We start from the raw sequence: 27,973 nt of genomic DNA, 5'->3' as shown, positions 1-27,973 counted from the left end.
TGTGGACACAGTTATGGAAAGGGGAGGTGACTGTGAAAGATTCAGCTGTTAGTAAAGCCACCCTGACAGCAAGTTGCCACAAAGGTGCTTTCTAGCGCTCTTTCCCTAGCAGATGAAAGTCCTAGGTGGGCTCTCCCTGGGATGTCCTCCTCGTGAACGTTCAGCACCACCGCCTTGGACAGCTCCTCGTCAGCCGGGCTCAGAGGAGAGCCCAAAGGCGTCACCTGGCCAGGGTTCCACACGCTGGAGCCGAGGGGACCAGGCTGAGCCCCGCTCTCCCTGCCATTCCTCCCGCGGGCACCGCTCCACTGCCCAGTCCCCGGCCGTCCCAGGCGGGCTCCTTCGCCCGCAGCCATGGCAGAGCAGAGACAGGAGCGGAGGGAGCCCGACCTGCCCGCGTACTTCGCGGCCCTGGGCTCGGGCAGCCCCAAGCCCCGGCAGAAATTCGGGGGCATGTTCTGCAGCGTGGAAGGAGCCTTTGAAAACAAAACGCTGGACTTGGACGCGCTGAGCGGCGGCGGGAGAGGCGGCCAGACGCCGGAGCGAGGGGCGCTCCGCCAGCTCCCCGGCGACTCCCAAGGGCAGAGCGAGGCCGGCGGCGAGGCGCTGGGGAGCCGCAGCGCCCCCGCCCTCACCCCAGCCGGAGCGGAGCCTCCCCCGCCCGCTGCTGGGGCCGCAGGAGACGCGCCCGACGGCCACGCTCAGGTAACGGGGAAGCGGCGGCGCCCTGCGGGCGGAGGCAGCGGCCCGCGCAGCGCGCACGTTGCACGGGGAACCAGCACTTTCCTTCGGAAAACTTTATCGTCAGCGTTACCCCGCGGCGCCAGCAATTCAGCCAAGGGGGGTGTCTGTGGGGGGCACAGTGTGGGCCCCAACGTCAATGGGAGCGTTACCAGGGGCGTCGGCGTGGGCAGGGCAGACCCCGCTGCCCTACTGGCCGGTACCAGCTGCCGGTTGGGACGTCCCAGCTCTAAGCCGCTGCCCAGCCTGGTCGGGGATGTTGCTGGAAACGGGGATCCAGGCAAAGGCAGCTGCCTTTCCGAGGCCATGCCAGGCTCGGGTGGCTCTGGGGTCTGCTGGGCTGCTCCATTTCATTTCCCTGAATCAATAGCAGCCTCCGCAGAGGACCGGGTGCCAGGTGCAGCCTGATTATTTGTTCTCATTACAAAAGGATTAGTGGGTTTGTCAGGCGAGCAATTTGACTCTGACTTTTAAGTGCAGGCCAAATGTATTCCCATCCATGGCCCCTTGGCCCAGAAAACCAGCCCAGAGCTGAACTGCTACATGTGGGGCATGCAGGGGTACACACCGGGCTTTATACAGAGAGAGAGAGAGAGAGACCAAATGAGTCATTTGCCTGCTGCCCAGTCAGGAGAACATCAGTCTGGTCATACTCATACTGGGTCCTACCAAGGGTCCATCTAGCCCTGTATCCTAACTCCAGTAGTGGCCATGCCAGATGCTTCAGAGGGAGTAGACAGAACAGGGCAATTTATGGAGTGCCCCATCCCCTGTTGTCCAAAGGCCAGGAGGCTTTCCAAGCCAAGGGGTCCATGTCTCTGCTGCATTGGAGACCAAGCCAGTTTCACTAGTCAATGGGAGCACTGGGAAAGACGCCCTAAGAGTCTGGAAAGGAGTTGATGGCCGAGCTTGAGTGCTTTAATGGCAGCACGGTGAAGCCCTCGATCAGGCCCCTAACAGGGTAGAAGCTCAGGGTGCTGATGCAGACAAGCCCCGACTCCCTATGACTCCGATGGGAATTGCTGGAAGGTGGCTTTGAAGAGGAAAGAAAGGCCTATTTGTGCTGACAAGTGATTTGTAGTAAATAACTGTAAAGACTAAACTTGGCTTACCCGGTGGGCCCCCCCACACGCACACACACACTCCGTGGGTACAGTCCTAGCCAGATGCCAGGGGCATAAATGAAATCAAGCGCTTTAGAAATCTGCAGAGCATAAATCTTCAGACTTAAGAACAAACTTTCCTGACCAAAGATTCACAGAAATATATGGAGCTGCGGGATGGAAACAATGAGCCACTGGCAAGGCTCTGTCTGACACCCTCCCTCCCTGGCTCCTGGGGGCCCCGCACAGACAGCCCAGCCATTGCTGGCCTTGGCGGGCCTGCTCTTCCTTGGCAGGCGGGCTGGTGGCGGGGTGGGGAAAGCCGGCTTTTGTTCGCGGTGCCAGGAGAGCGGGGACGTGGCTGGTGCCTGGGGAAAGGCCCCGGCGGGCTGTCTGCATGGCTGCCTCTCTGGCGGCTGCTGTCGGGGAAGCATGAGCCTGGAATGCTAATCAGGCAGCTGCGAAGCGAGGCTGCGGGACTGCCAGAGCAGGGGGAGCCACCGAGCTCTCCAAAGAACAACAGGCAGCCAGGGAGGAACAAACACAGACGCCACAAAAAGCCGCCCGCTCCGGCCACTCCGCCGAGGAGAGCCGGCCCCAGAGCCAGCAGGGACCCCCCGCCCCTCCCCAGACCCCGCAGCGCACCTGCTGAGGGTGGGTTCCTGCCCCTTGCGCTCGCTCGGAAAGGAGCGGCAGCTGCGGGAAGATGTCGTACCAAGGCAAGAAGAACATCCCCCGGATCACGGTGAGAGGGAGGCCCAGGCAGCCCGGGGCCTGGCGGGGTGGCGGCTGGGGCTGCTCCCCTTTCCTTTTAGAAGGGCATTTCTCTGTGCCGAACCTCCGGTCGGCCTTTTTATTCGCAGCAGCCCGGGCGCAGCGGGCAGCTGTCGGCCGGGAGCTGCTGGGTTTGCTGCAGGGCAGGAGGCGGGAGGGTGATGGGGCCACAATAACCGATCCAGCACCCTGGCAGCGCTCAGGGGACAGGGGCCGTAAAGGACAAACGTGCGGTAGCCGGGCAGCGCGGGGAAGGAGACACGGACTCGGAAATATGGGCGGTGGGGTTATTTCATGCTCGTTTTAAGATTGGGGACGGCAGGAGATGCTGGCGGAGCAGCTCCCCAGCGAGTGCTGTGATTGCGTCTCTGCCATGGCTGCGCTGCCCGCCCTGTAATCCAGGCTCCGTGTCTGGGCGGCGCGGGGAGGAGGGCTGGCCTGGCCATATCAAATATTTCTCTGCTGCATTCCCCAAATCTCAGCGGAGACAATCATGCCCCAGTAAAAAGGTCCCTGGCAGGGAGCTCGGACGGTCAGCAAACACGTTAGGAAAACAATGCGCACGGTGAGGTTGCAGATACCTACCAAGTCCCAGAGACGCCTGAGAGTAGGGGCTTTTCCCGACTCCGGGAGGAAGAGGAGAATGTATGTTGATCAGCAGCTTTGCAAATCATTCAGGCCATTGAATCTGCTTTATTTCTGCTAAGAAGCTGGCGCTCCCTTGTTTCCTAGCTCATTCCCTTTCAGGCCCTAATTTCTCATAAAGGGTTGATGGGGCCGAAGGACACAGCAGTTTGAATGTGCTTATATTGCCTTGTCCTTAGAGAGCAACATCTTTTCTCCCAGCCTACCAGTTCAGAAAATAAAAAAATAACATGAGTGACTAAGCATGGACTTTGATAACTTTGGACTTGCTTATGTGCCTAAGATAAAGTGTCTATTCGAATTTCATGTATTTATTCCCTCAATTTAGGTTGCAGGGCCATATTTTTGCCTAGTTCTGCAACATTTTAGGGAGATTGGAAAAGAATAATTATTAATAATAATTAGTATTTTTGAAATATAGTTCTAAAACATCATTTATAGATACATTATTCCTTAAGCAAGATGGGATGTGCGTTTTAGTTCTGAAATGAAATCAGACCTGGTAGAGCAAAACAGGAGGAAGTTGAAAGAGTATTCTTGGGGTTGGTCTTAGGCCTTTGTTACTACAAGCGTCCTATGAAAGCCTTTTGGAGAATTAGCGTGGTCCTTTGTTGAACATAACCTGACTTGAACTCAGAGAGGTTTCTGCAGCATTATATTGTCAGGAAGAGGCCCTTGTACAACAATAGGCATCTGCTTTTCGGATCTTGTGTGCACCTACTTATTATCTTTCACACACCAGGGCAGCCATGTTACCTAAGAGACTACAAATATTGCTTTTAAAAGAAAGGCAAACATACATATCTTTGAATCTGAAGGGTCTATTCTGCAGGACCGCCACATTATATTTGGAAATTAACAGAAATAAAATTTTAAAAGTATGATTTTCTATATTTAATCAGGACTTAATGTTTACTGTCTTCTTTCCCCATCAGCCCTGATCCCCATAGTCTTCTTACTCCTGGTTCATAAACCCATATCCTCTGGTCCATCCTGTAAACCCAAAGTACTAAAAAGCGAGAATACTGTAGCTCATTCACTGCAGTGGGCCTCACTCCATCCTCCATCTCTCATCACCATTGTGTTGTGGAGGAATGTGCCACACCACCCCTCAGGTCCCTATCACTGTTGTAACAGGAGCCTCCTTACCCTGATTGCCAGGACTTTTGTGGAGGAGGGGAGAAACCTTTGGGCAGCATGTTTTCTTCTTCTTCTTGGCTGGTGGGCTCTAAAATGGAGCCGCACAAGGGGAGAGAGAAATAGCACTGAGTCCCCTTTAAAAGTGTTCAATGAGTAAGTGACATTGAGTAAGCCAGAGAGAATCAGCCTGCGTATGTGACAGGTTGTAAGGGACTCAGAGAGTTCAGTAAAAGCCTGGTAAGAACATCTGGCATTTTGTGGTTGTTACAGAGTGGGTGTGCTTTCAGAGCAGGGACTGGCCTGTATATTTGCATAGTGGAGGAGGCCAATAGAGCTCCCCTGGGTCAGTGATGTGGTGGCTCTTTTTGGCTGGGAAGCAAGAAAAATAGACTAAGGGCTGTGGAATATAAATGAAATATGTTTTGGAGTTTTCATAAACACAGCAAAATTGTTTAGTAGCTTTATTCATACCCCTTTGACCCAGACTGAAAAATCAAGGCCCAGAAGTGGTGTTCTGTGATTAATTTTATAATTGCACATTTCTCTGGTCCTGTAATCCACTCTCCTAGACTGTATTGTCACATGTTGTTACATCCAGCAATTATTTTTAAATGTGCATCAGAACCCTTAGCAGTGGCCATTGTAGCCCTGGGAGTAAATTCTTTAGAGTCACTGTAGGGGTCACAGTTGGAGGAAAAACTGTAATAAACTATGCTCCCATTTCACATTTAAAAATATGAGCCTGATCCTACATTTTCTTCTGCATCTAAAATGCCCAGTGTGGAAAATGAGAGCGATTAGTGAAGAATCCTTTGACTAATGTCAGAATCCTTTGGGATCTGTGAAGCCTGGGGCTGCAGGAAAATCTGATTTTGAGAACCTGGAAATGTTACTGTTAATCTCCACTTTCTTATGTAACAGTGGGTGCCTAGTCCTTTTCCTTGCAAAGAGAACCTAGAAAATGTAAACTGATACAAATCAATTGCTAGAGTTGAACATTTCTCATTGATTTCCCAAAAGATCACAGCCACTCCATCAGCTCCCCTAAAGCTGACCTTTCAGATCTGTGACACTCATGCCCGTTGATTCCTCAATTTCTGTGAGAACCTCAGACCAGTTGCCATGTGTACAAGGGCAGTACCACTTTGGATACCCCTAATATTGCTGGGCCTGCTGCAAGCTGCCTCCCAGCCAGCTGTCTGCAAATACAATGGCTCCTCAACTTAGCAGCCAAAGTGGCCACTGGCCACAATGAGGCACCTTAATATCATGAGAATCAGCATGGTCTAGTGGGCTATCACAGCACTGAGAGCAAGTAACACTTGCATTCCAATCTCAGTTCTGACACTGACTTCATCTGTGGCCTCAGTCAGCTACTTAAACTTTCTGCTTCAGTTTCCCCATCAGTGAAATAGGGAGAGTAATAGTTACCTTCCTCAGAAAGAGGTTATGATAACTTATTGAATTGCTGTTTTCAATTCACTTATACAAGTGCTAAAATTCACTCGAATGCACAGAAAATCTGCCAGTAACAGCATTTGGGGGAGGCCAAGCAAGCAACCTCACATCCGTGGCTTCGGTGCACAACTGTCCCTTACAAACACTTTTTAAAATGTTGGCACATATGCACAGACTGCAGCATAAATAACTGGTCTCCACATCTGCAGAAGGAGGCTGGTAGTGACCCTTTGTCTCTTATATAATATGAGTCAGTTAAGTGTACGTTTACCAAAAGGGTCATCACATCACCCCTCTCCAAAACCAGCAGGATGGCCTTGTGCTTATTAGTGTGATCATGTTGGGCAGGAGTTATTTATATTGGAGGGTGGAGCAAAAAATGTTTTGCAGAGCTACTCAAAGCTGTGGATGTGCAATTAATGAAAAAATGAGTAATATGTAACTTGCACTGTAGTATGTGAATGTTTTATTGTAACTTTGCCTTAATATTTTTTTTTAAAATCACTCCTTACATCTTCTGTGCAGCATACAGTTCTCTAGGCTTGTGCTGTGGAAAATATAGATTAAATCCCCTTTCTGGTTGATTTGAAGATGTTAAAACATGTTTTATTTGTATGTAAAATATATGTCATTTTAGTTTTAAATAATTCTTATACTTTTTATATGTGGAATACAGTCAGGCTTTGATATGAAATAGTTTGGGTGCATTTTTTAAACTAAATTGGACTAATAGACGTGCAAAATATTTTGTCTCAGACTTTAAGTGCAGCAGGCAATTATAGATTATTATGCATGAAGGCCTGTAATGAGTAAAACAACTTCTAAATAAAATAATCTTGGAAAACATATTTTTTTTTATTAGAGTGACCGGCTTCTAATCAAAGGAGGAAAGATCGTAAATGATGATCAATCATTTTATGCTGATATCTATGTGGAAGACAGTTTGATAAAGTAAGTTACTTAAGAAATATTTTGTATTACAATTTACATACTTAACATTGTTGGTGCAATTTAATATGAATAATCATTTCCAGAGACCCCTTTAATTTTCTCAGAAATATGTTCAAAATATTCTTTTGGAAAAAAATCAATAGTTCATAGGGCATTGGAAGAAAAAGCTGAAAGGAATACTTCCTTTCTTGAGTTCTAGCTGTGTTCTTGAAGGCAACAAGTAAAATGATCTTAGTTCTTAATGATCTTACTTCTTTAGTAGCTACTATCAAATTTGCGGTCACTGTTAGTACTAGTTGGGGAGTGGTCTAGGACTACATGAATGAAGAGAGCTGTGGGTCACATTTGATGCCCTGAAATGGGCTGGCCTGTGGGGCTGGTATTGGTGCTCTGCACTGCCATCCAGGAGAGACAGATCTGATCAATCCCATCCTAGAGTTAAGAAAGTTTTGGAGGCAGTGCTTTGCTAGTGGAGATGAGAGACTGGCTCACAATTCTCAAAAGCAACAGCTATGGGTCTGAATGAAATTTCATCCAAACTTCTGTTTCCAAAAGGATGGTGACTGTGATATGAGGCCTCACAAGAGAATATGCATCTAAGTCAGGAGAATATGGGAGAAACTTAGAGCTCCCTTAGAGTTCTGAAGACACCAACTATCCCCCATTTCTCAAAAGAGAGCATAACTGATGTGCATTGGCAGCACAGTGTGGGAAAGCTTACAGAAACATGAGCACACACACATACTCACTTTTAACAACAGGAAGTTAATACATTTTTGTCTAAATGTTATTTGCGGCTAGTAGAACTTCTTAATACTGTTTTTAGGCAAATTGGAGAAAACCTGATAGTTCCTGGTGGCATCAAAACTGTTGATGCCTATGGCCAGTTAGTTATGCCAGGAGGAATAGATGTCCACACTAGACTACAAATGCCTGTGATGGGAATGACCTCTGCTGATGACTTCTATCAAGGCACAAAAGCAGCCCTAGCAGGAGGAACCACCATGATACGTAAGTAGCATCATTGCAATGACTCTAAGAAGTACATCTTTCAAAAAGCAAATGAGGTGTCCCACCATCGAGAAGATTGCTCAGTGTCAGTTAACACAGGAGTGAGACTTTAGGTCTGACCAGGTTAGTTACAATTGTACTAAGTATTAAGTTCCCTTTAATAAACTCTGCTTTTGTTATATGTTCCTTTTTAAAATATAAAGATTCTACTTATTATGAGGCCACTTCCCCTTTATCATTGTAAGCTATACAGGGCACCTTTTTATTTGGGCCTTTTTAAATAGATGGTCACAGAAAATTCATATTTATATACCTTGCTTTTTGTAGGTGGAGAAAGAAAAGTGACTTGGTTACGAAATCAAATATTGCACTAGTTTCCAGCTCTGGGATTGTGAGAGCAAATACTTTTGAGGTTCAAAGTAAAAATTATTTTGATTACTCAATCTGATCCCAAGTAGACCTTACAAAACCACCACACAGTTCAGTCCAGTGTTTACTCACTGGAGGCACAGAACTGAACTATAAATGGTCTCACAGGTTAATACTGAGGAGTGTAGGTAGGTGTAGTGGGAAATACAGTACCTATGCATGACTGCCATTGCTAAAGTCAAAGGAAGCTGTGCACAGATATCTAAGAGCAGAATTTGGCCCCTGGCATGTATATGATTGCACACACCTGTCTCACATCACCATATTATCTAGACACAAGGAGATGAATCCAGGTTGTACTGTTAGCCACAACTTGGAATTGACTTGTTTTGCTGATTTTTGTCTCAGTCTTAATGGAGTTAAACACAGTTTGGAAGCTTTCATATTCCTCATTTTTAATTATCGAATAATTTGCATTAAAATTTCTCCTTCCTACCATAGAAAACTGTTAGACAAATGCATATTTATGGGCATTATAATAATGTCCCTGTGTTATCCCATCATATAAAGGCTGCTGACACTCTGCAATATTTCTTCAGTTGACCATGTATTCCCTGACTCTGGAATGAATCTGCTTGCTGCATATGACCAATGGAGAGAGTGTGCTGATAGCAAAGCCTGTTGTGATTATTCACTGCATATTGACATCACACGCTGGCATGAGAGCATAAAAGAGGAACTGGAAGCTCTAGTGAAAGACAAAGGTAAGGACAAAAAGACCAGTATTCTACTAACCTAGTTACCATCAAGAGTGAAAGTTAACACAAGAAAAAAGATCAGCTACTTTTTAGGGAAATATGCATCCCTCTAACATCAAGAAACCTCCTTTGGTAGTACAAGACAAAATTATTGGGCCTAGTTCTGAAGTCCTTACACTGTCAAGACTCCCACTGACTATATTGGAGATTTATCTGTGTAAGGAATTTAGGATTGGACCCATAGGGCCAAATTGTGCAATATTACTTCACTTTTGTAATAAACTGGATATCAAGGGGTTAACCGGGTTACTCAGAGTATTATGGGTTGGAGCCATGCTCCATACCTTCTTCGCCTCTTGTTTAGTTAGTGGGTGCTTCCCCATTCCCCAGCCACTCTGTAATATAGTGGAATAAAGCAGCACATTCCCAGCCTGCAGTACTGAAAGTAGAGTGTATATCTTGTGCACTGACAGGTTTCAGAGTAACAGCCGTGTTAGTCTGTATTCGCAAAAAGAAAAGGAGTACTTGTGGCACCTTAGAGACTAACCAATTTATTTGAGCATGAGCTGTAGCTCACGAAAGCTCATGCTCAAATAAATTGGTTAGTCTCTAAGGTGCCACAAGTCCTCCTTCTTGTGCACTGACAGTCCCTTCATAAAAACTTGTACCTGTAGTTCCTGTATATAAGAACCCGTGGATATCTACCTAGTGGACATTGTCTACTGAAGAACTCACCCACCACAGGATTAGTGCATTTCACTAATATGTCGCATTAGTCACATATTTGGGGCTGTGTTTTGCGCTCAGACGCGCTACACAAATCTAATTGGCTTCGATGGCAATTGCAGTTGTACATTCAGGGACAGAATTTGTCAGTTAACACAGAGACTATTAATGAATCTTCCATTAAAATTCTCAGTGGTAGTTAAGGAAGCAGAAGCTGAAACCAGACATTTTTCATACTTACCCATATATAGTAATGAAATGGAGAGAATTTCATAGTGTGATTATAAGTTAAAAACAGTGTAAAGCAATACAATAGAAATTAACATGCTAGGCCCCAACACTAAATGAATCAGAGTACACATTAGATAGAAACGAGTTATGCATTTTGTGCAATGTAATATACGTAAGTGTTGTATACATAATTCTATAACTAAAGGAAATTGTTTTGAATGAGGTGCTTTTGGCTTCAATTTGTACTTTTAGCTTGAATAAAATGATTCAAATACAGCACCTAGAAACGAGCCAGCATTAGAGCTTAGAATTCAAACCTGTTTGTGAAAAGGGTTAAGATTCAGATCCAGGAATCTGAACTCACCTGTGTGGTTTTGGTTCCCAGTTGGATCTAAAACTAGAAATGGGTTGTTGATTGGTGCTGGTTTAAATGCATCTAAAAACTAATGGCGGTACAACATCTTTCATGAACTACAACATTTGGAAATCTCATAAGAACAGCTACAAGTTTTCATCCCCCTTAGTCAAAATCTGAACCCTAGCCTTGATTCAATCTCAATCCTCAACACTAGTCTAAAAACCTTACCTAGATCTGAACACCACCTTTTCCATCCCTCTCTAATAGACATGAGTGATTTGTTTTCAGCTGTGACAATAAATATACATGTAATTTATTTTTTTTAAGGTGTGAACTCCTTTCTAGTTTTCATGGCTTATAAAGACAAGCTCCAGTGCACTGACGCCCAGGTAACACAGAATAACTGAAATGCAAAAAAGTAATCAACTACACTTTTTATAAACTGTACCTATCTGACTCTAGAAAATTCTTTCCTTCCTTCCTGACAGATGTATGAAATATTCAGCATTATTCGCGACCTGGGTGCCATTGCCCAAGTGCATGCTGAAAATGGAGACATCATTGACGAGGTATAGTAAATGTATCCATTTAAATTAAAAACTAGTCACAATATTAATTTAGGCCAAAATGCTGCCCTGAAATGGAGTGGCTGCACAACGGGCAGTATGGGGCAGAGCAGTGCCAGACACACTTCCAGCATTTGAGTCATCCTGCCAGCTCAGAAACAGGTGGCACAAAGCTGGCCAGGAGGCATACATTGTTGGGAGCCCCTGGCTACTTCTGTGAAAAGAATCAGCATATGCTCCACTAGTGCATGCTGCCAGTCACAGTATCACGCAGATCGTACTCTGATTGAAATTATTGGCAAAACTTTCATTGGCTTCAGTGGCTGAGTTAAGGAAACATAAGAGTCCTGGAGATGAACTTCAAGGATATCTGCAGAAGGGAATATGGATGGTACAGAAATAAAAATTCGATAAATTTGCCAGTAGAGCAAACCTTCTTGGGTCTGCAGTGTAGTGGCCAGTACAGAAGCTGGTCTCTCTCCTCAGTGCTCCCTGCAGTGTTAGGTTGGTATTCTGCCCTGATAAGGCCTGTGGGAGGTAGAGGGAAATTGCTCTCTACATCTTTTTCCCTGCCTAGTCCACCCACCCACACAACAAGGCAGGACTTGGCCTTTAGGATAAGCTGATTACCTGAGCTTTGGAGGGAGTGGACTGGCAGCAAAGCCTGTTGTGACATCATATATTGGCAGAAGAGCTTGGAAGGAGATCTGGAGTCCTTATTAAAAGCAGAGGCATCATGCTGATTGTTTGCGTCCAGTTGGTTATCATCACATGTACATTTATAACAGCTGTCTGCAGATTTTAGGGATTTTTACTTCTCTAAACTGTGCCTGCTTTTGGAGATGTCTTATTCTCATTTTGTTTAAAAATTGGAGGCTCTAGCCCTGAACATTCAAGAGATTTGAGGCTTTCACAGTAGTGTACATTTCAGATGGACACATAGTTCCAAATGTAGGGTCAAATAGCAACAAGGGAGTATTTTGCATTCAAAATTTGTATTGATTTTCATTCTACCTGTCTCTAGTCTAGCCTAGAAAAATGTGAAATAAATGTTTGGAATATACAATGCAGAATAGAAGTAAACTTGTCATTCATTCCGAATAAGAATCAGGTAACTGAATGGGCAGTATTATATAAGAGAGGACTTTATAATTAAATGTCATTTCTCAACACTTCAGGTAGCCTTTTTGTATCAAACAGGCCTGAACTTAAAACCAGTTTTCCCCACTAGGATTTTTCATTCTCCCTAGCTGGCTGTTAAACATAATGTGATCCCAAGCAGTTCAATATCTTCAAAAGTATTTATTTAAGCTGCAGCATGATAACATTAGAGCCATTGAGGTGAACTTCCAGTATATTTGCAAAGGGAACATGGATGGTACAGAAATAAAAATTCCATAAATTTGGCAGCAGACTGTTCACAGAGGGCAGTAGAAAATTACAGAATCCACCCCTCCACTGATGATGGGTAGGAGTCAGCACTGCACAAAATGTGGACAATGCTAGATAAGAAGGGGTGTGGCCAGGACAGCCAAGGAATGTGCTGATTCAGCATATCCCCTGAACAGCGTCTGTTGACAGGAATAATTAGCAATTACTAGCAATAACTGCAATTTAAAGCTGTCCTTCCCCAGCAAAAACCCTGAGAGAGGGCAAACAATGGAAATACTCCTGGGTGGCTCCTCATATGATGCAGAGGGCCAAGATGGCACAGGGAGGTGTAAAATATACATGGTTATAACTATTTGATTAGTTGTGGAAAAATGGCATTTAACACGCACCTGCACTCTGCCCGTCCATCTTTGCTGGGAATGCCTCCAACATTCCATGCTGTGAGCAGTTTCAAACAGCCACATTCCCTCCTATCCCTGAACAGCCTGTTAAAGAAACATTTCCTTCACCTTCCCCCTGCTCCCCGCAACATGGGGTTTTCTTCACAAACATTACAGTGGCCTGAGGGTCAGGATGGGCAATAGTCAGCCCTTCAGTAATGACAGGTTTAGGATCGTATATCTTGCCCTCTTTCAGAGCTGCCATGGCTGCTTTACCAATAGGTAAACTAGGCAGCTGCCTAGGGTGGAAGATTTCTGGCCAGCTGCTTTTGGCAGCAGATTTGGCCTGGTTGCCCCCCATCATGACAAAGAGGTGGCTGGGCCAAATCTGCCCCCCTAAGCCTATGAAGAGGTGAGCAGCACACTGAAGTTTTTCCGAGTGTGGCAGATTATCTTTAGTGGCCTCTGCAGAGCTGGCAAAGGGAGCTCTATTTCATTGGTGGATGGTGAGATTCCCAGCTTACTGATGGAACACACAGCATTTGTTCTTAGCCCTAGAGATGTTTCTCCAGTGTTAGTTATCATTTTCTCTCTCTCTGAGGCCCATGCTTTCGCCTAATGCTAAGAGCAAGGAGCTGAACTCCCTCTACCTCTATTGGCTTCTGTAGTAGTTGAGGGCAGCTGTGGATGTGCTCAGTACCTCATGGGATCAGGCCAGTGTTTAATTTGTGCGAGGGCTTTCCAGTGCCAAGCCCCAGCACCTCTAGGCTTGGCAGTTCATAGCCCCGGCACCTGGGCTTGCTGCATCAGTTATGAAAGTATAAAAATTACTTGAGTCCCAGCAGCTAATTGCTTGAGCCCTGGCACCTCTTTAATTACAAATTAAGCACTGGATCAGGCAACAGAGAAAACTGGCTCCACACGTTGAAGGCTATGAAAAAATAATACTAACAAAGGTAATAACATTCCCCTGAAAATGTGTGTGGGAGGGGATACACAGAATGCTGGACAGTGCAGTGTGGTATAAAGTCTTTTTCGATGCTCACTTGGGATGACCTGCATAAATCATTGCCACCAGGAATATGTATGGGACTTCACAAGCCTCTCAATCTGCACTTCTAAAAGGATAGGAATGCCTTGTGTGATGGAACTACCCAGCCTTCAGCCTCCTGTTCCACAGTGAGTTTGAAGTGCCTGAATGATTAGCCCAGGAAAAGCACATAGTTATCACTGCATATTGCTTAATTGTTTCTGAGCAAGTGAACACTACCAATATGTTGTCAAATCACTAGAGTGTAGTATGCTGAGTAGTATGACCAATCCCACTAGAATGTCTTGTTTATTATTGTCATAGCAGAGACTAGAGCATCTTCCTAAAATGCTCTAATTGTCATGGATATAAATGGTATTCCAGGATATTATTTAGGAATTTCCATGCCCCTCAAGTACTTCTAGACATGATGTTCCAGTCCCACATTATTTTAGATTGTTCCCATCACTTACTGTTTCTCTCATTTTTCTACATTCACTTAGGAGCAAAAGAGACTGTTGGAACTTGGAATTACTGGGCCAGAAGGGCATGTTCTTAGCCACCCAGAGGAGGTAATATCTTAAGTTCTTCAAATGGACATGTTTAGAGCTTTAGAGAAGTCTCCACTCATGTTCATTCAACTAAAAGAGATGTGGTAAGATGTCACCTGGTTGTGTTCTTATTTCCCAAGGTTGAAGCAGAGGCAGTGTACCGTGCAATTACAATAGCAAAACAAGCCAACTGCCCATTGTATGTCACAAAAGTAATGAGCAAAGGTGCTGCAGATGTGATAGCTCAAGCAAAACGAAAAGGTAAAACACCACTTCACATTTACACACTAATTAAAACTTTTTACTTGTCTGCAATAAAAGGGAGCTAAGAGTTCATAATTAGCCAATTTCTAGTACACCTGAAAAGCACAAAACTTGATGTTAGCTTCCGTTTTCAAAATGTACTGGAGTTTAATTGCACTGAAGTGAACTCAAAAGAGTTGAAGAGATTGGCTGAAGACTTTGCTCCCCAGCCTCATTAGGTGGAGTTGGAAAAAAATGTCAAGAATTCATTTCCAACCTCTTGTCATGCTTTGAATGGAAAAAATGAAACTGGGAATGACTGAGAACTCAAACTGCTGACACACTGGGAACCAATAGAAATATTCCTCCAAGGAAACAAGGTAACACAATACCTAGAATGTAGTAATTCAGACCGATCCTCAGCTGGGGATCTCCATTGAAGCCAATGGAGCTGTGTTGACTTACACCAACTGGGGTGGGAATCTGGCCCACAGTGCATGGACGTGAGTGACAGAAGTGAGAGACAGAAATATCCAATCATAAACATACAAGACTGTGTCTATCCCAGGTGTAAATCAACTGATTTAAATGGAGTTACATCAGGAGGGTGCATTTTGCCCACAGTTTTTGTGTAATTTTTGGTATCTCATTGAGAGGGATTTTTAAACACTTTCCCCTCCCTGTTACAAATAAGGAGCCATGTCCTGAAGTGTTTGTTCTGCTTTCTTTGGCCTTTCTCAGCAAAAAATAGGACTGAATAGACTCTAGGGTTTGGCCAAGGCTGTTTTTTGATTGGTACTTTGTACTTTTACAAGGAATACTGTTCAATTTTGTAGCAATCTGATTGGCTGACAGAAATTCAGAAAACTGAAACACAGAGAAACTGGCTCAAACCATCTTTTATTCCTAATCTTAGCATTTGTCTACACTGTGAGAAAAGAGAGTACACCATCGGGAGTATGTTACATATTTTCAGATTATGTATTAGCATTATTATTCTTTAGGCACAGTTGTGTATGGAGAGCCAATTACAGCGAGTCTTGGCACTGATGGATCACACTACTGGAGTAAGAATTGGGCCAAAGCTGCAGCCTTTGTTACATCCCCTCCAGTTAGCCCTGACCCTACTACATCTGATTATCTCACTTCTCTGTTATCATGGTGAGTTGGCAAGGAGAGTAAATGACAGTGGCATGCGGAACAAAACCCAGTCCCTGGGGTTATTATTATTCAACCACAGAGATGGGCCCAAAGAGCAGAGTCGAGTTTTGATCCAATCACCTTATAGTTCCATGCTGTCTGGATCTGGGGTTTTGGCTTAGGGTCTTCGCTAGTCATCACCAAAAAGCTCACTGAATAGAAGCATTCAACAGCACTCCTTGTCAGCTAAAGTACTATTCAGCCTGAATAGGGATGGAAAAATCAGCTCCCAAAGTAACACATGAAGACTGTGTAGGGTGAGACTATTGACCTATAGAAGGGCAGCTATAGTAGTAAATATTCTGCCCTAATTAGTCTCCTGATGAGAATTATTTTGCATTCTCTGAGATTTCACAAAATTCTTCTCTCTAGAGGTGTGACTGGACTCTAGGGAAGCAAACAGATTTTATTTGATGAATCTTTTCCCTGTGGAATAATGTCCACTAACAGATAATAAAATATGCATATAATTCAATCTAAATACAGCCTTGACATAAATCAAGAAGGATGTTTCAGGGCTCCATAAGCAGATGTCTGCAGAGAGTCTCATTCCAGAGAACCACCTCAGCTCTCCCCTTTCCTTCTCCCAACCCTATCAGCCTATCTCAAATTTGTTGAGTTATAATAGATTCTGGTATATAGAATCTAGTTTTGTCCTGGGTCAGGCCATAGCCAGGAATACACCTGATATAAAAGGTCCTTTAGAATAATTTCTTGAAAGGCTGTCAGGGCCAAAAGGATGGATCAAGAATCAAGACTGGGATGTTGATTTAAGGAGTGCAGTTCCTGGGGATTTAAGGTAACATTTTCAGAAGTATCTAGGCGCTTAAATCCAATGGACTTAAGAACTTAAATCACTTAGGCACCTTTGAAAATTTTACCCTAAGGATGAAATTCACTGCTGCACAGAAGGCTAAGCACAAGACCTATGAGCCATTTATGTCACACTTAACCCGCTACACAGGAGATAATTTCACTCTGAAAGAGTATATAGTTGCATAGAAAAGGCCCTTGAATTATTACACTGAACAATACAATCTGAGCAATCAGTTTTGTCCATTAACTGCATTTTGGTTTGTTTTAACTCAGTGGGGATCTGCAGGTTGCAGGCAGTGCCCACTGCACATTTACCACCGCTCAGAAGGCAGTAGGAAAGGATAACTTTACCCTTATTCCAGAGGGAACAAATGGCATTGAAGAAAGAATGTCAATAATTTGGGAGAAGTGTGTGGTAAGTAACTAAATAAGTGTAAATGTTTGCTGAATTATCAATGCAAGTGCGTGCAAGTGGCATTTTTGTCAGATATGAGGATTTAGACAATAGCAAGATTTTCTTTAATGGAAGGAAAGAGGTACATGATCATCTTACATTGCTAAATTCCTCATTGTATGACATTATCTAGGCTGCTACTTAAAAAAGCTTTGCTAATGAGAGAAAATATAACATTTGAATGTAAATATCTTGAAAGAGCTTCTTATTAGAAGAATATTCTATCCCATTCTGAACTGTGATCAGAAATAAAAGTCTATCCAGAAGATTTTTGTAAAGGCAAGAAATGGAGTTTCCATTTGTATTCTTTTCCAGTAGGCCTGGGCAAGATATATGGAATTTATTCATTTGTAATTTCTGCAACATTATAGTTCCCTCAAAATAACTTGCGAGTCTCTGTGTTGACCTCAATAAGCTTTGGATCAGGTCCACAGTGAATCCTGAGTGTAGTTTGTTATTAGAGACACAAGGTGGGTGAGGTAATATCTTTTATTGGACCAGCTTCTGTTGGGGAAAGACAAGCTTTCGAGCTACACAGAGCTCTTCTTCAGGTTTGTAAAAAGCACAGCTGACATAACAATGCACTAATTGTTTAGCCTATACTAAAAATGTTCACCTTTGAAAATATTGATCGTCATCTTCACTGGAGCCCTGTCTCTCTGTCTAGGTTCTTATACCTCACCCATCATTATACTATCTGAGCCCTTTCTTCTGGTACCTCCAGTTTCTTGTATCCTTCTCCGAGTAGCATATTGAGGATCAATAACACTTAGGAAACTCCGGTTCCAATAAACATGAAAATTTTCTATCTAAGACAAGAAATTATATAATCTGAAGACTGACTCACTTCAGTATCAACTAAAGAAAGTTCTGGATGTGAGCCCAGTACTTGCTGAGAGAAGTGAGTCCTATAGATGAAAGTGCTGCCAGATGAATGATAATGATACATAGTAGTTGCCATAGACCTCTCTGTAGCCTCACTTCACCATGTACACTTATTATTCAGTGTTGTGGGATGCAGTGTCTGTTGTGTTGAGCAGTATTCCTGTCATAGGAGTACCTACATAGTGACTATAAAATGGGAGCTGTAATCAGTTTTCAAACATGAAACATTCTAACAGTTTTTAATTACTAGTCCTGCAGGGACAGCCAATTTTTGAATTAAACGCGCGGCCCACGATTGTGCGATCTTCTCTATGTACAAATATCATAAATTCTAGATGAAATTGCAAATTCATTTCTGATAAGACCTCATTTTCTGTAATCGTTTTCCTTTCTCAATCTCCTTTCTTTCTGATTTCCAGGCCTCAGGGAAGATGGATGAGAATGATTTTGTAGCAGTGACCAGTACAAATGCAGCCAAAATCTTTAATTTTTATCCCAGGAAGGGACGAATTGCTGTAGGTTCTGATGCTGACCTAGTTATATGGAATCCCAAGGCTACAAAAATTGTCTCAGCAAAAACCCACCATCTGGTAAAATCATTTTGTGAGATTTAATTTCTTTTTTTTATATAGGATTTTGCAACCAGGGTGTATTAGTGAAATAATGTATTCCCTTTAATCAGAGAGAAATTGAAACAGAGAGAATTTGGGTAAAATAATAGTATCATTGTTTATTAAATCTCAGTGGGAGAAGGGAAATAAATCCCTTTTGTTATTGGCATTTACTGCAATGGCACCAAAAATATGTAGAGTAATGCTCTAGAATAGTGCAATAGTAAAACAATACATGATGACCATTCTTTTGCTGTAAATGGGATACTATTAGTATGTACTGTATAGGCATAGAAAAAAAATGTACAACCCTAACCTGAACATTTCCCTGTCCCAGCCTTTCTCCTGAATTCCACTGAACAACCTTGAATTGCTGAACATGTGGAATTTTAAAGGGCTTTAAAAGATTTAACTAAACTATTGAGATAGAAGTTTGTTTTAGTTAGCAAATTACTGGGATTGTTGATATATTCCCTGAGGGTTGGATAAATGCAAGGGCTGTACTCTTTCAAATGTAAAACTAAAAAGAGGAAGCAAGATTGATTCCATTTCGGACAGCTATGTAGGGACCATTCATACTGGAACAAACCCTGGGGTCCTTACTCTGTGTTTACTCAGCCCTTTCTCTGGTAAATTCCCACTTCACCAACTGGAACTTTAGGCTAACTTGTGGGGATGAATATCACCTACTTAGGAACGCCTCCTTACCCTTATCTCTGCAAATGATTCACCAGCTGAGAAACTACCCCCACTCTCAAAAGCCATTTGCCAAAGGGAATCTTTCAACAACATGAGTCTTATTGGAGAGCCAAACCCAGCTTTCCTACCCCTTCCCTGGTCCCAAATAGGCTTGTCTCTCTCTCTTTGGTAATATTCCACTGGGGAAAGACTCAGTGTCTGTTCAAACTGTACCTTCTCTAGGGTTTCCCAGTTCATAGGTATCCTAAAATGAACTCCCATTTGAAGGGTTAGTGATAAAACTACATGTAACATTAGTAAAATGTAGGGGGTAGAACTGATTTAAATTATTTTGTTGAAATATTTTTGACAAAATATGACTTTTTGACCAAAAGGAAATATTTTTCAGAAAATGAAATTTTCTTGTCTTTTGTTTGAACAGAAACTGATGTGTTTCAGTTAAAAATTGCTTTTCAGTTTGATTTTCAATAAAGAAAAATTTGCCTTTGCTCTTCAGAAACCAAAAATTATTACCTTTGTATCAAAAATTGTTTTTGAAAGCTGAAGAAGATTTTTCATTTGGAGGTGGGGAGAATATTTTTAAAAAGAGAAAAAAAACTCCATGGGAAGTTTTGAAAAATGAAATGCTTTCAAATTTCCCACAAAATATAACTGGAATTTTTCAACCAGTTCAGCTAGACAACTTGCGGTTTCCTGACAAACATAGCAAAAGATTCCGTCAGTCCAGGGTAAGTTTCAGCAGAAGCCTGCTGGGGATCTAGGTTAAGCAATTGGAACTTATTCATACCTAAAATTGGGCTCTGGTTTGCTTCACAAATGGCATAGTGTGTGGTTTAGGCTAGTACTAAATGTTCATGAATTTTGATTGTCCATTCCAGTTTGCTTTAGCTCACCAAACTGATAGAGAATCTTATTTTTTCATATCTAATCTAAAGGATTATTTAAGGAATGATTAATTATACATGAAGAAGGCATTACAAAAATTGGGTAGGCTGTGGGTTTATGGCTTTTTTGTTCTTAGCCCTAAACTAACTCTGAATATCCTGGTTTGGATTTGTCAGAATGTGGAATGTAATATATTTGAAGGAACAGAGTGCCGTGGTTCTCCTACTGTGGTTATAAGTCAAGGAAAAGTTGTGCTGGAAGATGGAAACCTCTTTGTCATTCAAGGGTCTGGTCGCTTCGTTCCTAGAAAGACATTCCCTGATTTTGTTTATAAAAGAATAAAGGCAAGAAACAGGGTAAGGAGAATTTTTATTTGCAAGAAAACAATCTCTGTTCTGATTTATCCCTTTTTTCATATTGCTATTAGTGTTGTGTTGCAGCATCCCAGAGCCTTCTGGTAGGACCGAGAAGGGAAAGGGGGCCCTTTACAGGAGCAAAAATATAATTAATGTTATCTGCTTGTAGGCCTTGAAAACGTGTAAAACTATCAAATAACTGCTCTTGTGCATTGCCTGGCTTATGCATAAACAATGTTACTGTTCAAATGACAATTCTTACACCTAATACCACTTATTAATTCACATTCATCTTAAAATAAAAGAAAACTGTATTGAATTTTAATATGCAGTTCCATCAAATATGTTGTATTGGATGATAAGGTATGTACTGGACAAATAGAATGTCTTCAAGGAGATTCAAGGGTAAACTAATCTACTAATTACAGGAGAGTAGACAGGAAAAGTACAAAGATGTAAGATGCATTATGTATCTAATTGCATGGTCCTTCTAAATTCAATTTGAAAGGTAAAAGATTTTAAAATAATGTATTTCATCTGAATGACATGATACGTTATAATGAAATGATGGCAACATTTTTACAATTTAATTGTAGATATTTCTCATTAGAGTTGTCCTGGGCTGAGTGGGTCTCTGATATTTTTATTTCAAATAGCCAATGTAGGAAACCACACTTTGTGATATATCCCATAACGAAATTAATTAAGTTCTTCTCACAGGTCTTTTCAGCCATTGTTGGCAAATGCTTATTGCCTCCAATTGTGCAAATTGGTCATTAGTATGTTCTGGACAAATACTTTAAATCTGTTACATGCATGTTATTGTAGCAAGTATGTGCTCATCCAAGAATGTTTAGACTGGAGAAAATTCTAAACAATGTCAAAGTCAATGGGGATTGCAGGGGAACAGGGAGTTCCTAATACCTCTCTAGATTTGACTTACTCTTTAGGTTGCCCATTTGTGCCCTGGATTGCTAGTATGCAGGGTTGCTCCCTTCCTGCTTGCCATATCCCCTGTGCTGGCAACTGGAAGAAGGGGTAACATAGGAACTGATAAGGCAATTCTGTCACAGGAATGATCTATTTCTGTATGTAAGTAAATAGTTAATAGATAAGGTGCCAATACAACGAGCTCAGAAATATTTTCCATAGTTCCTTCATTTTATAGGACCAATAAGACTTATTCTACACCAGGGATCGGCAACCATTGGCAAGCAGCCCATCAGGGAAATCCGCTGGCGGGCTGGGATGGTTTGTTTACCTGCAGCATCCACAGATTCAGCCGATCACAGCTCCCACTGGGCACGGTGTGCCGTTCCAGGCCATGGGGGCTGCGGGAAGCAGCATGGGCCGAGGGATGTGCTGGCCGCCGCTTGCCGCAGCTCCCATTGGTCTGGAATGGCGAACTGCAGCCAGTGGGAGCTGCGATCTCTGAATCTGCGGACGCTGCAGGTAAACAAACCATCCCGGCCCGCCAGCGGATTTCCCTTATGGGCCACGTGCCAAAGGTTGCCGATCTCTGTTCTACACTAGCTTCCTTTGGTGACTCTTTATATCATCTCTTAGTTGCACCATGGCTCCATTTTTCCATGTGTTTTGTGGATGTTTTCATTATTTGATGTATGGAGGGCAAGTATCAGTAACCACTTCATTTCTCCCAGATACACCAATGCACGTCGGCAACTACAGCAATAACCACATGATGTGATTTACTGTAGCTTTTCTTTTCTCTGTGAATTCATTGCTGTAATAGAGGTACAACAGTGGAAGCCAGAACAAGTAAAAGAAACTGACAGAGCCCTTTAAAAACTATAAATCCTGTTCATGGCAGCTAGCCTTAGCTTTTAAAGCTGGTCATTTAAAACTAGAGTGGAAGCAATGATCTGTGCAGTGACCATATTACCTGCTCTCTCACCCACCTGCAGTCCTTCCTAAGTTTCTGGTATGGCCATGAAAATGAAACTTATCCTGTAATATGAAGAATTGCTCCTGTATGCTCTCCTACCTGCATTTTCCCCTCATATCTTGCACCCTTCTTAACTGGCAGATAAGTGATTGCTAAGTCTGGTTGATCCCACTCGATGTGACAAAAGGCCTCCAGGCTATTTGCTACCAATCAAACTCCATCTATGTTATGTTTGAAAGTAAAAACATTGTGTCATTTTTCATCATCCAAGAAAGGCACTTTGCTAAATATAAACTTTTGCTCACATGAAGCTGGAGGTTCCTAGACTCTGAGTTAAGCATCAGATCAGGTGGTCGCTGATTGCTTGTGAAGTTAATTCATGTGGGCAGTCACATTTGATATTATGGGCAGTTAGTCTGGTTGTCTGCATTACGTTTTTTGGTCCCTTGTCTAGCAATGGCTTTTTGGAGAGAGAAAAGGGTCCAAAATGGTGTTGGAAAATATTGCATTGGATATCAACTTTACACAGTTTTCAGTGTTACAGAGATGAAGATCAGATGGCATGACAGGTTAGCAATGAAAGTGAAATGCTATTTGAAAATGCAGAATAGTTATTCTTTACAATTTATATCTGTCCTGACTTCATTATGCTCAAACCCAACCCTTTTTCTATTTTCTAAATGCTCTGTTCTAGTTTTTTATCATAAAATGACTGGTACATTGTGTGGCTTGGGATGAGAAATGGCTATCTGCAGGTTATAATGTGAATGGAGTACTCCTATTGTAGCTATTTCTCTGCACTAACTTCAGATCTTTTTACCAGTCAAGAAGATGGATGGTTTAAAGTAGCACCTGATGCAATAGGACATTTTAATCATGCCCTGTCAAGTTCGGTTGAGTTGTGTCACATCAGAACTCACAACATACCAAAGGGAAAATAGAATGGAATGTGAGGTGGAAAAATGCCATTTTTGTGTGTTCTCTGTAACAAAAAATAAAAATACAGTAAGTCTTTTGCCAATAAGCCAAAATTATGCACTGCTCCTTCCTCATGTCCACTGCAAAGTTCCAGTCTAGCCCTGGAGAGGAAAATATTGATCTCAGTGTTAGGAGGTGAAGAATACTGGTTTGAAGAATCAACTGGATTGCAAGCTGTTCAGGGAAGGGCCAATAACTTTCTGTGGTAGTGTGCAGTGCTCAGCATTCACTGAGGTGCAGTAAAAATAAAGACATTAACAGGATGAATAGTAATAAAATTAATGATAGAACCCTGAAGACACACTGGGCTCGATTCTGACACATTGGGCTTGATTTATTTTCCCTAAGGCCCCTTTACACAGTTCTAGCAGTGTAAAGTGGCCTGAAACTGGGTGTTGTTGTAATTTAAGTTGAGAGCAGCGTAACGGCCTTAGTGTACCATGCTCACTGTGTCTAAGACACCCTGACAGCAAACACTTCCTATTTCATCTCCCTGTATTATACTTTGGGGGAGCCAGGATACCATATCATCACCAGGTGGCCAATTTAATGGAAAGGGACCTTTGTATGGGAGACTGACAAGGATGATGGAGCCCAAAACTGACCTGCCATTTTCTTTTTATGCTGGCCAAAATTTGTGTAACTCCTTGTAAAATAATTTTCCAGAGCAAATGTTTAATGTTCTTTCTTCTCAAACAAATAACCTAAGTGCAACCCTACAATAATAAATCAGGATATGTATGACGGAGAGAAGAAAAATCAGTAAGGGAACAGATTTCAGCTTGAAGCTTCTCATCATTTCATTCAGAATCAACTCACATATTTATCCTCTATCTCACTACAGCTTGCTGAAATTCATGGTGTTCCCAGGGGGCTTTATGATGGGCCAGTTCATGATGTCATAGTGACTGCTAAAGCTGTAGCCCCCACTCCTACTTCAAGGATAGCTCCCTGTTCAGGCAAAATACCAACTCTTCCTGTCCGTAATCTGCATCAGTCAGGGTTCAGCTTGTCTGGTAAGTTTGCTCAGTGGGTACAGTAGCATTTGCAGGTAGAGATGAACATGGGTAGCTTAGACTGACTGAGAAGTGCAAATATTGTTTACAAACCATACCCCAGTCTTGCAGTGAGCTCCCTGCAGGCAGACCTGTGCACCCATGAGGAACCCTGCTGAAGTTAAGGCAACTCCAAATGGATGCTGGGGGTCCATTCAAATTGAGCTCAATGGCAGGGTCAGAGCTTATGTTATTTACTCAAGTAGAAGGAAAAGATTGAGGTCTAGAATTGCATAAGTAATTTCTGCTAATGTAAAAGACAAATTGTATTAATAACTAAGTTTATGTGATGATTGCCTTGCTGCTTTTGAGAAATCACTTTTCCTGCTACAGTACAATTTGCAGAGCTATCGTATCTTACATACAAAAGCAACACAAAATTCTTCCAGATGGTTGAAAGCTATCCATGCAAATACATTAAAGTATGAAGGTCACAAGATACCAGAGAGGATGCATGTCAAGTTTGAATTTAAAAATGAGGTGACCAATGGATATGAAACAGGGAAGATAAAGGAGCCAAGGACAGGCATCAATCTGATGAGGTTTCAACAGAGGTTGAAATCTTGGCCCCATTGAAATTGATGGCAAAATTCCTATTAACTTCACTGGGGCCAGGAATTCAGCCTGAGTTGTGTCCTTTTCCGATTCCATAAAAGAAGTGGTTGGATATGTAGGAAAGGAAGATGGCTGAGATGCAAACAAACAAAGAAAAGGCATCAAGTAGTATTATATGGTTAAAGCACAAAGGTCAGGACAGATGGGGAAGGAGAGAGTGAGAAGGAATCATAGTTACAGAAGAGAAAAGTACTAAACACATATATAGCAATTGACAAATTCAGCACTGTGGCTAGAGTGGAGGCAAGATGACAAATGTTCATGTACAGTAGCTTGTTTTAGGGGAGGTCATTGGCTAGATGAAAAGATAGTCTCTCAAGATTTTATTTAAAAAAGGGAGAATCACAACTAAACTAGTAGCTAGTAGGGGAAGTTGATATAAGGAGGAATGGTCACCCAGATCTTATAATGAATGCTCAGAGCAGCAGTACTTCAGCCAATGGCTGGGAGACTGTCACATCTCTATAAAGGCATAATACACTCACATAGAAGATTTACTGCTTGTGAGTTTCCTGAATTGAAGATGCAAACCATGACAGCCATCCCTTTTTTTCCCTTTCATTAGGAAAGGGAAGAGTACTGCGTATCTAGTTGTACAATGGTAGGTTTAAATTTATTTCATGTTCATTTTGATATATATCCTGGTGTAAATAAAGTTGAAATTTGACTTCTACATACAAAAAATCATACTGTGAAAGATCGTTTCCGCTATTTTATCCACAGTGATGCAATTTTGAGTTTTATTTGAATCGTGGGAGTACCACACGCACTTTCTTAAGTTATTTGGCATATATGAACATCATGCATGTGCTGCTCAACTTAGTGTCACACTGTATTTGGTGCATGAACATGTGTGCCATAGCTCAGAAGAATTTTGAAAGCAAATGCCACATTATACAGTGACGGATAAAACTCTGCACTTAATTGACTGAGATCACATGGATCCTAGACAGCTTTACATGAAATGAAGTCCCAAAATGTTATTATCTGGAAACTATTTATTCATGGAGAAACAAACCATTACAAAGAATTTCTAGAATCAGTATGCAAAGGATCTTTCCAGGAAACCAGTTAGAATTTTCCAGTTCCTTCCAATCATAATACACGCTTTCATTGTATTTGACAGCATTTCCTATAATTAACCCTTTTAATTTAGTCTCATTATGGATCCTGGCATGTTTAGTTTCCCCACTACTAAGCTTGAAATATGCTTTGGTTAGATCTCAATCTGAGTGTGAAAACATAATAATGTTATTTAATCTTCAAATTATCAGTATAGTTTGTAGCTTCAGTGCTGATTAGGAGGGTTGGTAAAATTCAAAAGCATTTTAACTACAAATTACAAGATTCTACAGATCCTACAGTTCATTGGTTATGTCACTGCTGCATACCTTATTTATAAAGTTGTCCCAAAGTGTAAAAAGTGTAGGTATTTATTTTTGTTTGAATTTTATTGTTCAGTTCCAAATCAATATGCATTAAGGACAAATAAATTGCTATTGATTACTCATGTACATATACCGTATATTGTTATGAACAAAAACATTTCATTTAATAATTCCTGTATTTAAATCAATGGGGTCGTCACTTGTTTGTAGCCCTTCAATTTCTATGTCTTCTCTTCTAGGATCTCAAACAGATGACCATATTGCAAGACGCCCTGCTCAAAAAATCATCGCACCCCCTGGTGGACGTTCCAATATTACATCTTTGTCATAATGATTCCAAATGTGATGTATTGTATTCCCTGCCAATCAGTCTTGGTTTCCACTGGAGCAGGTGATCTGGGGAACAGCATTTTTCAAATCTGTTTCGCATTTACAGAAAATGTATCTTAAAAGACTGCCTTGTTTACACTCACCCAGAACACCTTGCTTTATGAGCTGTAAGCAACAGAAGTACAGCTCTAAGTAGCAACCTTACCAATTAATTATATGGCCATAATGTACACTGCCAGGGCAAGGGGGTTGGGTGGAGTGGACACCATGGAAATATAAAATTGATCTGCCATCAAGCTCAGGATAAAATTAACCATGTGTCAGTTTGCCTACCCCCCATCCTTCCCTGACTGGAAAATAGGCTAAAAATGCCCAAGATAATAGAACTCCCATCAAGTATTTTAAATATGTTTCTCTCTCAAATAGATATTCAGCAGATCTTTGACACATGCATGTAAACAATAAGAAGTTCATTTAAAAATGTGTTCAGCCGTGCTGCTAGCTGTCTTGTAATCAGGACAAAGCTGAAGACATGTTTTGTGTTTAATAGGTTCTTCGTTTCCTTTCCAATAACAACTACTGCCCTTTGTATTCTAAGGAATTTTAACTGGTAAACACTCAACTCTGTATGTTTTTAATACAGTTAGTTATATATATTGTGGTTGAAATGATCAGTAATCATATATTTATACTATCTCATTGCGCAGGCCTTGAACATGCCTTGGGAATCATTGTCACTCTGTACCAATGTGACAGCATGAATATAAGAAATTTGAAGTGTGGTCTGAATGTTCATGGAGTTAGTTGTCATAGTGTCGATATAGGCATACTAATGCATTGAGTTTTTTGGGTTTTTTTAATAGTTGTATTTCTGGAACACAGAGACGACAGTGGAAGTTCCAGTGTATTTTAGTCTTTTTGTTAGACTCGTTTTTTAAAGATTATTTATACAATTTTCCAAGTAACAAGCGGAGGCAAATTGAAGGCCAGTTGCATCTGATGGACTCTTTTATAAAGCTTAATACAACAGGTTTATTATATTTAAAGCTATGTACAGTAAAGGTGATCTTATATGCAGTATCATTCCATAAAACTATGCATGTAATGTCAACAAAATCGCTATTTTGTTTCTCGTTCATTGCTTTCAATAAAGTTTGTTGGAAATCACCAAAATTATAAGGCCATTTGATTAATCTTTGTCTACTGTCTCCTACTGTGGGCTCTTATCCATAGTGAATCATAAAATTCACTTATATACTTTGAGTTTGATCAGGTCTCATATATCAAGGCTTACCAAGAGCTCTATAACTAGTCTGTTCATAATTCCCAAAATAGTTTGAGTGCTTACTGAAACTCTTCGAGTTGTAA

At 41.9% G+C, this 27,973-nt stretch overlaps 1 protein-coding gene across 3 annotated transcripts; it reads left to right on the top strand.

The window, feature by feature from the left end:
• The first annotated feature begins 108 nt into the window (after positions 1–108).
• Positions 109–27,778, top strand: DPYSL4 (dihydropyrimidinase like 4). Of its 3 annotated transcripts, XM_073353980.1 has the most exons (15): positions 109–705; positions 6,724–6,812; positions 7,639–7,823; positions 8,792–8,956; positions 10,593–10,654; positions 10,754–10,834; positions 14,137–14,205; positions 14,325–14,445; positions 15,432–15,588; positions 16,717–16,858; positions 18,202–18,372; positions 20,154–20,333; positions 24,062–24,233; positions 25,453–25,488; positions 26,515–26,603. In XM_073353980.1, the coding sequence occupies exons 1-14, from the start codon at positions 355–357 to the stop codon at positions 25,476–25,478; spliced, it is 1,971 nt and encodes a 656-aa protein (XP_073210081.1). In that variant the 5' UTR covers positions 109–354; the 3' UTR covers positions 25,479–25,488; positions 26,515–26,603. The 3 variants fall into 3 exon arrangements, with proteins under 3 accessions (XP_073210081.1, XP_073210079.1, XP_073210082.1); XM_073353978.1 differs by lacking the exon at positions 25,453–25,488 and having other exon boundaries at positions 112–705; positions 26,515–27,778; XM_073353981.1 differs by lacking the exons at positions 109–705; positions 25,453–25,488 and adding an exon at positions 2,151–2,589 and having other exon boundaries at positions 26,515–27,778.
• Positions 27,779–27,973: the final 195 nt, after the last annotated feature.

Source organism: Lepidochelys kempii, chromosome 7 (assembly GCF_965140265.1).
Source record: "Lepidochelys kempii isolate rLepKem1 chromosome 7, rLepKem1.hap2, whole genome shotgun sequence".
Lineage (NCBI taxonomy): Eukaryota > Metazoa > Chordata > Testudines > Cheloniidae > Lepidochelys > Lepidochelys kempii.
Note: the sequence above shows the minus strand (reverse complement) of the source record. Positions and strands in the feature narration are given on the sequence as shown.

Bases quoted from the DNA above. Each gene is read 5' to 3' on its own strand.
- DPYSL4 (XM_073353978.1), top strand. From the start codon at position 355: ATGGCAGAGCAGAGACAGGAGCGGAGGGAGCCCGACCTGCCCGCGTAC. The intron at 15,589-16,716 runs GTGAGTTGGCAA...GTTTTAACTCAG, and splicing joins CTCACTTCTCTGTTATCATG to TGGGGATCTGCAGGTTGCAG. The intron at 24,234-26,514 runs GTAAGTTTGCTC...CTTCTCTTCTAG, and splicing joins GTCAGGGTTCAGCTTGTCTG to GATCTCAAACAGATGACCAT.